The 12,075-nt window shown below is 32.6% G+C and overlaps 1 protein-coding gene across 1 annotated transcript in view; it reads right to left on the bottom strand.

Moving 5' to 3' along the window:
* Window positions 1–4,406: 4,406 nt before the first annotated feature.
* Window positions 4,407–12,075, bottom strand: part of LOC147065456 (neurobeachin-like protein 1) — a 177,316-nt gene continuing 169,647 nt past the window's right edge. Inside the window, exons 34-39 of the mRNA XM_085957190.1 lie at window positions 11,865–12,049; window positions 8,694–8,869; window positions 7,501–7,715; window positions 6,835–6,978; window positions 5,672–5,820; window positions 4,407–5,451 (exon numbers count right to left, since the gene is read on the bottom strand). Of these exons, the coding sequence (XP_085813316.1) occupies window positions 5,289–5,451; window positions 5,672–5,820; window positions 6,835–6,978; window positions 7,501–7,715; window positions 8,694–8,869; window positions 11,865–12,049 (1,032 nt within the window). The 3' untranslated portion in view covers window positions 4,407–5,288. The remainder of the gene's footprint in view (window positions 5,452–5,671; window positions 5,821–6,834; window positions 6,979–7,500; window positions 7,716–8,693; window positions 8,870–11,864; window positions 12,050–12,075) is intronic.

Here is a 12,075-nt window from a genome sequence, read left to right as displayed (position 1 = left end):
ATCTGTTAATGCCTCATTAGATAGACAATTTAATGTAATAACTTATGTGAAACGTAGAATTAGTATAAATTGAATAAAAGACAGACATACTTAAGGAAAGCGAACTAGGGTATAATTATGTATGGTGAAATTTTATATTTGGTTATATTAATAAATAAATAAATACAGAAAATAATGTTGGTTATAGTTCTTTTATTTTAAAATGATGATATTAAAAACCATTCAAACATTAAACAAGCTCTATTATTATTCAACTCGCTTTTAATCAAATAATACAAAATCCATAATGCATTATTCAATAAATTGTCATTGTATAAATATTATATTACTGGCTTATAAAATAGAAAATAATGGAATCAAGAAAAGACTGTAAAATTGCACAATCACGCTCAAAAAATGAGGTCATATCAATTATTGACTTTAAAATTACTAATTGACTTCATTTAAAATGCACTCAAATTCAGATACAGCTATCAAATTTTAAAAATATACAGTGATAGATAATATTAAAATAAAAATAATACTTTTATTTGGTATCAAGCATGATTGACCAATAGAAATGAAAAAGAGTATATTAATAAAATAATAATCACAATGAAAGAATCTCACAACCCATAAAACAAAAATTAAAAACACGGTAACACCAGAACAAAAAAAAAATCATTAATAAATTAATAATACAATAAGTCTACAAGTCTTAAAGATGTTGACATGCTAATAATTCTCAAAACAATATAAATTAATCAGTTTACCTAATATTTAAAAAAATCTCAATAGTAAAATGTAAGAAAACTCTGTGCAAAATTTTTAGATATTTTTTTTTTGTTCATATCAAACCAATTTATAAAACTACTTGGTCAATACTTCAGTAAGCATTGGAATGAATACACTTAGACAATTTATTTATTGGCCGGAAATATTATTTTTAGGCATGGTATCTACACGATATTTAACTTGTCTATTTTTCCGTAATTAAAATGGGAATGGTCTATGATGCTAATACATAGTTGAATTTTAATAGTCACTACGATCAAAATAAACATACTTACTATTTTTTTCAATGTTAAAAAATAAACAATAAATAATTTGTAGAAATATAAAAATATTTTAATTTAAAATCAATTTCGGTAACTTTTATAATGCCCTAAAAATATCAAGGAAATCAATCAGAACATAAAAATAATATTATTATATTTTCAAAAGCCCATCTATTCAATTACTAGGTATTTATTATTACTAACTTTTTTATCTCAATGGATATGTCAATCTAATTTATTGTTATCTTCTCTTAAATTTAGAATGATTATTATAACTGAAGGCATCAGGTACAATAAACAGTCAAAACATTATATTATGCCACAATATGGAAAATGTGAAAGTTGTAAAATAATATATGTTAAAAACCCCTTATTCTTATTATTAAAATTCCGACTTCACTGCTATGAACATGGTTGCTTGTTGCGACATTTGAACTTATGTGTAAGATGAACAAAATCAATTTTGCAAAAGAATTCATGGATGAATGCAAAAATCTGTTAAAAATCTATGACTAATGAAATATGAAACAATCAAAAAAACTACATATTTATTTCATTCACTTGGCGGAAGATTTTCAATGATTACAAAGGAAATAAATCTGAAAAAAACCAGTAAACCTTGATGTACTTACTTAATTACTTAACAATCATCTGTCCCATTATTTTGACGTAGTTAAATTTTTTAAATGATCAAATTTATCTGACATATTACATTTATTAATGTGGTTTGACTGATACCTGATCCTTCAATTCAACTGATTTCTATACAAAGCAGTTTAAAACTCCGATAAGCTCAATCGCTATGCCTATTCAAATCTAACATTCGATACAATTCCATCTATAGATCTCCATAACAATTCCTCGACACCTCTAAGTCTATATTCTTCTATAACTCACAAACAAGATTATGCTAATTCAACAAAACATGCTTCAAGAAAATATTTCATTTTTTAAGTGCTTTTATTTTTGTAACATGTGTTTTGATAACCTTATATTTCTACGTACTTTTATTACTTTAAGTACTTTATATATCTACATACAATTTATTAAACAGCTATACAATGACTAATTTGATATATTTCTGGTTTGATCAAAGTTCTCTTAAATCATTATTTTTGTTGTAATTAATTGTATTTCATTATATATTATTCAAATAATATTAAAATATTCTTCTCGAAAATATTCAATTAACATAATATATTATTATTATTTTATTACAATTTTATGATAAAATTTATATATTATCATAATACAATACAAATATGCAATATAACAGTTATAAATATTGTTTTTTAACTATTTTTATCAATGCATGCCTACATTTTTAAAACATTAAATTGAACGGTTAACCGGATGAGATAAAATCTCGTAGTGTCAGGAAAAAGGCAGTAACTACAAATTTCGCTACTGTATTTTAAGGCAACATGGTGGGAAAATTGGTGGTTTCAAATAAATTGCATTCAGAGCTGTATTAAATAGTCAAAAAAGCCAAAGTAAATTATCAGATACCTGTTTTAAAATATAGATTACAATATGAAAATTGACATTAAAAAATACAACATATTAAAGGATGGGCCAAAGAAGACAGGAGGCAAAGTACCTACTCAAATTGCATAGGATATATTATTGTCCATTTGTAACCATATCTTTTTTCCATAAGAATATTTCCCCATCCTTATCACTCAAAACAGTTAATTTAAAAATATATTATCATGCAATGGCATACAAGTATATTTTTGCAGATGCTGTCCTTTTCCTAAAAGGGATGCCATAGTAGATCGATAAAATAGGTATAAATTTTTCAAAAAGGTTAAACAAAATGTCTGCCGCGCTAGAATTTAATATATAATAAATAACCTTTTTCAATTGACAAGAGATTATTTTTATTTCTGTAAACTAAATCTTATTAATTCGAATAATGCGATAAATAGTAAACACTTAGTGCCTGATCAATCACACTGTGCAGAATTGTGAAAACTGAAAAAATGCAGTGTTTCTAAATTTGTTCTTTTATAGATTTATAGATGTGTATAATGTCAAAATGCACAGTCGCATCATGGACCTTTTTTTGGAACATTAACCCCTGGAGTATTATTAGCATTGAAAATCACATAATTTAAAGGTCTTTTCAGCACTATGGATGAATTTATGTCTCTTCACCACACTGAACTGTTACCATTACAACTTCATAATCATATTGCATTTAAAGGGTTTTTTACCACTATGTGCCAATCAAGATCAACAATGAGAATACACCTATATGAAGATTGCACTATAATTCAATTAATTACAATTGGGACTGCACTGGCTAGGTCATGTTCACCATATATAAAACAATAAGCTGGCAAAGAGAGTAATGAGCTAACAATGACTACCATATTCTTGCGGTACCAAACTGGAATGGGGCCATAGAGTTGAAGAAATTCAAAAACCACCCTGATTTGTCGCACTACTATTGATGACGATGGATCATTTTCTGTTTCTCTAACAAATTGGCATTTAAGCAATTATAATCACAAGTAAATGACTGAACGGATTGTCACCACTATATACAAACTACTCCTTTGTGTTTAAGTTTCATTTCACAATGGTGTGGCACTGTCAATGTCAATGCGTATATGTAATGCAGAAAATATTTTTTTGTTCCCACAATTCCCCTCAGTGTGGATAGACCCTTAGTTATTAAAAAAGAGAAAATGATTTTTACATAAAAATTATATCAGTAAAATAAGGTAGGTTCATAATCCTAATAAGTTTAATAACATAAATTTATATGGCATCAGTTAACCAATGAATAAAGAACCTTAATCACTCGCTAAAACTATTGGTATGATTGAATTCATTTTCTTCTCAGCTTATACACTATTTTATACATAGATAATAAAGTCAATTACAATATTTTATAATTTTTTATTGAATATTTTGATTTCATTTCCTAATTATTGAAAGATTGATTTACGATATTCGTTGCTTCATAAATACAATATTGAGGTTAATTCAATATCTATATTTTTATTATAGCCTTCACATAGATAGTTAACTAGAAAATTTAATATAGAAAATGTTGTGTATTCTATTAGGCTTTTATTATAAAAAAATTATTATGTCAGACATGGGAAGCAATTAGTTTCAAAACTCCCCTAATATTTCACATAAGCTTGAGTCAGATTGGAAAAAGGGCAAAATGCATCAATATTTTTGATCAAAAACTCCGGTGAATTTAAAAACCACATAAAATAGTCAACGTATGCATTTCAAACCCCCCTAAAATTAATAAGCCAATCACCACACGGTTTCAATATGATTGCAAATATGCAATAAATTCAAAAGCCCCTAAAAAGGAAAACATAATTTTTAATTTATTTTCTTGATGAAAGATTCTGTGAATAAAAATATTAATTAACATTTTTTTATAAATCACATAATACGTACCTACATAAACATAAAAAAAAGTTCACAGATTAAAAAGATTTGACTTTTTCTCAGTTCTGTCAAAACTAAGTAAAATCAATTTAGAAGGTTTTGAAACATAAAGGCTTAATGTATTTAAAATAAAATACATAAGTACCTACTTCACAAAATATTGAATCTCCGAAAAATGATTATTTTTCCTACATTCTTTGTGTTAATAATTTGTCAAATTGACGAACTTATTCCGTAAAATAGTCATGGATCTTAAATTTAATATTGCTATCAATTATATAGTAGCAAAGTTCATAACAATTTGTGATTAGGTATGTTAAAATTTTATTTAAAAAATTGTTTCATTTGATAAAATTACATAAGTAATTATTAAATTTACTGATTGATATTGTAAAAATATATAATAAAAATTGGAAATTTTGTTTTTAATCTGTCACTCAAATGCTAGTTTAAATCAATATTTCAAAACTGCAACATCCTACTTCTCCATAATGGGTTCTACAAGCAATGCGTTGACTCAAACAAATATTGGCAGTATTCAATGTAGTCAAAGGACACTACAATAGTTTCATGTCAGACAATATATTTGCCGAACACTTTCCGTTAGGATATTTTGCTACAAATCAACACATTCTCTGAAAACTCCATTTTAACTTCTAATACTTACCATGCTAACTTTTTAGTATGCGTTGTACTAGCACTCAATCTGTTATTTTTATTCAACCATTGATTTGATTTATCATAGAGTAAAATGTATAATTATTATACCATATTTGTAATAGTTTGACATTAATAATTCAACGATTCTTTGAATGATGTTCATTGGAATTACACAGTATCTAGAGAAGGTAAAGCATTTTTATTTGGCGGTGGCAGACCGATGATTGCAATTTTTCCGTCTCTTAAGGCAGCCAATATGTGGGTGTTGTGAGGAGTTATCAAGACATGTTCAATTGGCACGTGCAGAGGGACGTCATAGACCGGTTTCAAGCTGAAAAAAAAATCATGATAATGGTATTCTTATACAAAAGCTTTCAGTAATACTTTATGACATTACGCACTTACAACCATTTTTATTTTTTATTTAAGTGTGGGTACATAACTCGATCGTAAGTCAATTAATACATTCATATATTATGTACTGTCATAATAAGTAGCTTAAGATGTAGAATTAAATTACAATTCTGAAGGAGTATCAAATAAAAGATCACCTGTGTGAGGTAGATATAGTGATATCTCCAGCGTCATCAGCAATGAGTAAACAATCTCCAACAGTAGTCAAAGCGGTAACTCGACCACACACGTTTCTGCTAGCCCTCCAATTACCATTTATGTTGAAGACGTGGATTGAATGATATATCTACAGAAGAAAAAAATATTAAGTATCAACCAAAACAAGTTAGGTACACACACATTACCACCAATGTTCATATGCAGAGCATGTGGACCTCTACTGAGCGGGAGTTATTGAAAGAGACTATTTTACAAGGAGCAAATCGCTCAAATGGTTTTTAGACCGATCAGTCGTTGAAAACACAATAGGTATGTGAATTAATTAATGTTATTGACAGTAATTTATGAAATTTGAAGTTAAATTCTAAATGATACGTGACCACATATCAAGTAGAAGTTAAAAATTATAGTTGTTTCATCACTATAATTATTTGCAAAAAGGTGACAATTAATTTCCATACTCTGAATTCTGTAATAGGTACACAATAATGGAGTAGAAAAATCCATTATCAAATTTGTACTTAGGAATATTTGAAGGCGAATAAATATAGTTCCAAGTAAGTAGCAGTGACGTTCCGTGGGGTTAGGTAGACTATATTGTCACATATAGAGGCAGCAGTTATTCGAAGGACGGCAAATTCAAGAAAGGATGGTTAATACATTTATCTTACTTACCGTCGTTAATTGTATGTGGCCAAATAAATATTGAGAGACATTCCGAAATCCTTAAATAAGGCATTCGGAATTTAGAAATACATTAATAACTAGTTCATTTTTTGCTCAGACGTAAACAATTGAGTACCTTGGTATCAAAGTGGGACAAACGCCACCTCCCACTAAATTCATGTTTTAATTAATTATGGTAGTGCAAGTGATGTTCTTTTCAAAAAATCCACCAAAAGTATCAAAAACGGTAGTTTTCATAGAGATTTTTGAGTTTAAAGTTGGTATGTTATATAAAAAACGGACACTTTTCACACATGTTTGTGAGTCTCCTGTAAATTTTTGTAAATGGCTTATGTCCCACTTTGATACCAAGGTACTCAATTATACTTATGTATTTAGTTATAAAAAAAATATTGAAATCTTGCAAGCAATAATATGCAACTGTCCAAACATAAATGAAGTTAAGAATAATTACCTGATCATTGACAATAAATCCAATATGTCCTTGGTGCAAGAGCACAATAAATTTGACACAGACTGCTTTTCCCAAACAACCTTTTGGTTTCAGAGTATGCACATACTCGCCTCTCTTCAGGCTGTATACATTTACTGTCCCATCCTAAAAATATTTTAATACTCATTAGTACATATTATATTTCACGGTACCTATAAGTAATTTAGTTTTCACATTTTGGTTGAAGTATTAATAGTAAAACCCACAAGGGCCAGGCGGTGGAGCTATGGGGGGCATCAATTTTTCAAGCAGAGCAGCCACTCAACGATAATACAATGTGATCAAATACTGCTCAGCAACGCAGTCACCTATCTTTTTTGTTATTGGTCCCATCCAATCAGAAAATTTCGCCAACCAATTCTTCATGGTCGGTTTCCAGATAGTAATGTAAAAAAATATACTGTCAATCTACTTTTCGAGACAATGAAAGCCAAACATTTCACGACTAACATGAACAGTGAACGTCTGTTTTTGTATGCGCTATGCAATGCGTTGAAAATTTCACACCTCACCACAACGCATCCTGTGGGATTTTCCCTTAACAGCAAATTTCAACATGATTGAAATAGTATATAACTACACGAAATTCTTTATTAGAAACATCACATAGATCTCAATACCACAAACCTTAGATCCAGAGACAACGAGATCCAATTCAGCCATCACAGCGACACAAGTGACCGGTGCATCATGCCCACATAGTGAATGTTTTGGAACTGGATGTCCAGGTGCTTGTCCGACGGTTCCTCCACTAACTTCCCATACAGCAAGGCTGGTGTCTGCTGATCCACTCACGAGCCAGTGCTCACTGCACGAATCCAATGCTAAACATGTAACTGGACCTACAAAAAGAAATTAGTATTGTTTATTTATCTTAATTTTCTAGTTCAATTTTGGAGACGATGTCACCGTTGTTTGTGCAATGATATGCATAAAACCGAACTGTTCAAGAGATCAATAAAACTGTGAAGAAAAAAATCGGTAATCACGGTAAGACTAAGTTGATTTTATAACTCAATAAAAATTCAATATAAAGAATAAATACATTTTATGCGTTTAAGAGTACATAAAAGATATTGATAGCAATTTTATTTTTTATTTTTTACAATATTTTATTTATTCCAAATCAATCATCGCAGGAATAAGCAGGTGAAGACGAAGAAGTCTGTCCTGTACATGTACCTAACTCAAAATCGCCAAAAGCTACACATTTATTTAAATCAAAATTGATGACTGTGTAGTTATTAGGAAAACACCGAGTGTGCAGTATGGCATATCCAAAACCTGTTATCACCTATATTGTAACCTGAATCTCCCTTAGACAGCCTTTCGACAGTATAATATTTACTTAAGTTATAAAATAAAAACTCTTGTTTTGTATTGAATCATTTTTATTTTAACAACATTAGCTAGTGTGTAAGTCCATTATCTAGATTTGTATGTAATCTCCCCGAACTTTGTATTTTTTCTTGGACAGCCAAAAAGAATTAAGTGTTTTAAAAATTGTAATTGCAAATAAATAAATAAATAACTACATACTCCAAAACAATATCATTCTACCATAAATGTAAGAAAAAAAAAACTCCAATACTAAGAAAGAAGATGTAAAGGAACGAAGTTGTTCTCATTAACATGATTTTTTTTTACTCTTTTTGCTCTCCTGAATAATAGCCATTTTTCACTAACGCCCTTTTGGCTTGGAACAGTCGATATAGATATTACACAATAAATACAACAACATCAAAGAGGCACCCCCACTGTGCAATAGAGAAAGTCATTTTTTTAAATTCTTATACAAGTAAATTAACAATAATACTTACCAAAATGCCTTGTTACAGTGCTGAGCAGTTTCACTTTGCTGGAGATTGCGTAGACTTTGATAGAGCAATCCCAGTGGCCTCCCGTGTACAGCAATTTACCATCCGATGATAGAGCAATAGCCCGACTATCGATACCACCGTCTTTCTTCCCAATTATGGATATCTGACGTCGAGTTCTTAAAATATCAGAGAAACATTCGATATAACTAAATTTCCAAAATGTTAGAAGAATGAACATGAAAACTTATAGTAGAAACTTTTTCAACACAATATTAATATGATAAATGTGGCAAAGACTGCAGGAAGGTAAATGACATGTAACCGAAAAGAATACACTTGTGCTAGGTACACTTCTTTTTTTTCTTATTCCATGTCCGCTCCCAAGGATAGGGCATATGGACACCATGCAGCGCCTCCAAGAATCCCCGATGCTCGCCAGTCTTCATCCATCTTCCATACGTACACAATCGGACAATAAAGTTACAGGTAACAACGTCCACTAAATTGATCCACTTTCAGGGATGAGGCCGGAACTGGCTTCTGACAGTCTTATAACCAGGAGTGGCTGCAATTATGCTTCTGTACATATTTTAATTGCAATAAGAATTGCAAAATGTAACAGACTACCATCATCATCATCATCAGGGGCGCAACAACCCGGTGTGGGTCCTGGCCTCCTCCAACAGCTCCCTCCACCTGTCCCTATCCAGTGTGGCCGCTTTCCAATTTGGTACCCCCAGAATACGGCAGTCACTGGCAGCTCCATCTAACCAGCAAATCTTTGGCCTCCCTCGTCCTATTGGATTGCTGGACATCACTCTCTTTGCCGGTTCATAGTCATTCATACGGTGCACATGACCTAGCCATCGCAGTCTCCCAATCCTAATTGATTGAACTGCGCTGCAATCTTCGTACAGCCCGTAGAGCTCAGCATTATATCTTCTCCTCCAATTGGTGCCATCCCAGATCGGTCCATATATACGGCGGAGAATTTTTCTTTCAAAGATGTTCAGGGCTCGTTCATTTCGCAGAGTTAAGGTCCAGGTTTCCGATGCGTAGGTGAGCACTGGCTTTACAAGTGTCTTCTAAAGAGTGCTTTTAGTTCAACGAGATAGTAAGCGGGACTTAAAATGTCTTAACAGACCAAAGTAGCATTTATTCGCAGACATGATTCTCTTGTTGATTTCTTCTGTAATATCATTATGTCGAGTTACAAGAGATCAAAGGTATATGAAACTGTCGACCGTATCAAACTTGTACGCACCAATATCTAACTTTGGTGCGACTTCTCGTGGTGTGACATAGACAGGCATGTATTTAGTTTTTGCCTCGTTTATTTGTAAACCCATTCTTTTGGCAGAGGCTTCTAGTGCTGTGAATGCCTTTTTCAGCGCCAATTCTGATATAGCAATGATGTCGATATCATCGGCATACGCCAGCAGCTGCACAGGCTTAGTAAATATCGTGCCGCTGCCACGGGCATCAATCTTTGCATCCCGTATCGCCTTTTCTAGCGCAATATTGAAAAGAAGGCATGCCAGAGCGTCACCTTGCCTTAGGCCATTCAGTGATACAAATGGCTCGGATATTTCCGCTTGTAGCTTTACCCGGCATTGTACTGGTGTCATTGTCATCTCTACAAGTTTAATTATTTTCGTCGAAATTTCAAATTCTCGCATTGCTTCGTATAGCCGGTATCGATTAATGCTATCATAAGCTGCCTTAAAATCGATGAACAGGTGATACATGTTAATATTGAATTCAGTGGTCTTTTCTAGAATCTGCCTTAGAGTGAATATTTGAGTAACACATGATCTCCCTCGTCGAAAGCCTCCTTGGTAGTGCCCGAGTATTCCTTCTACAATGGATTCCAGCCGCTGGAATATCAGAATCGACAACAGTTTATATGCAGAGTTAAGGAGTGTCACCCCTCTGTAGTTACTACATTCTAGTTGGTCTCCTTTCTTGTGCAGGGGACAAATCATGCCATCCTTCCACTCCTCTGGCATCTTTTTTGAAGTCCATACTTGGTGGATTAGGCTATGTAAATGTTTGAGCAGGCTTTCTCCCCCACATTTTATTAATTCACTCTGTAGGTTATCTATTCCAGGCGATTTGTTTGTTTTTAACCTTGACATGGCACCTTTTACCTCATTTAATGTCGGTGGTTCTTCGTTATCATCCATGCCACTTTGTACTGATTCCTGGTCATGAGTATTAATGTTAGTGTTGCCGGCATCATTATGGGGGGTATTTAAATGTTGATCAAAGAAACCCACCCACCGGGCAAGAATACGGTGCTTTTCTGTAAGTATCATGCCATTGTCATCCTTGCACATTGTGATACGAGGCCTGAAACCCTTCCTAACATTATTTATCTTTCTATAGAACAGCCGACTTTCTTGGGCTTTATAGTGTTTTTGGAGTAGGATCATTTCCTTTTTTAAATAATCACGTTTCTTTTTCTTGTGTAGTTTCTTTTCGTCATGCCGGCGCTTTTTATACTCATCGTCTGATGCCCGTGTCTTCTTCTGTAGCATCATTAAGTAAGCCTCATTCTTTCTCATAGTGACTTCGCAGCAATCTTCGTCAAACCATTCTGATCGTTCACCTGTTTTTCGGCGTCCTAAGGTATCATTAGCTGAGGATACTATGGCAGTCTTGCACTCTTAACAGACTACCAGCTGAGACAAAATATTCTCCTAGTGAGCCGTTTCTGAGAAGGGCACAAAGCACGTCTGCCACAATGGCTTCAGATAAAGGAGAAAGCCATTGATGAGCGAGACGGAATGATGATGAGATATTGTCACTTGCCGTTCACCTGAGGTCACAGATAAAGGCGAAGTCGGATCCGGCCGTCCACCAGAGACGTCAGACTAACGTTAACACTTGCATAATTGAATTAATCCACTTGAATATTATAAACCGTACAATGTCTGTCTTGATTTTAAAAAGATAAACTATTCTCCACCCGCCAGCCCCAACATTAGATTACCTACTTACAAAATTTAAGTACGTAATAGTTAAAAATAATATTATATTATGGTATTGCACCAAAAAATACAAATGAAATCTATTAATTTTTAAATGTTCAGACAATACAATAATTAATTGATCACTCTACATTGTATAGTCAAAGTATTGTCATGATAGAATTTTCCCATAACTTACTTTAACGTGCCACTCGTAGACTCTGGTTCCAGAACCTGTCCTGTTGGCGAATGCGGTTGCCAAGATGGAGCATGTAAAGCGCCACCTCTTGATATGGCTGCGACCCACCGACCTCCACTTTGAAGAAAGCCTCGACCTCTACACGGTCCACCGAGCCAAGCTATGGGTTCATCGGTTCGGGATATCTACATAGATAATAATATATAAATTT

Source organism: Rhyacophila brunnea, unplaced genomic scaffold (genome assembly GCF_057557595.1).
Source record: "Rhyacophila brunnea isolate RB1 unplaced genomic scaffold, BYU_Rbru_1.0 scaffold_6, whole genome shotgun sequence".
NCBI classification, from domain to species: domain Eukaryota; kingdom Metazoa; phylum Arthropoda; class Insecta; order Trichoptera; family Rhyacophilidae; genus Rhyacophila; species Rhyacophila brunnea.
Note: the sequence above shows the minus strand (reverse complement) of the source record. Positions and strands in the feature narration are given on the sequence as shown.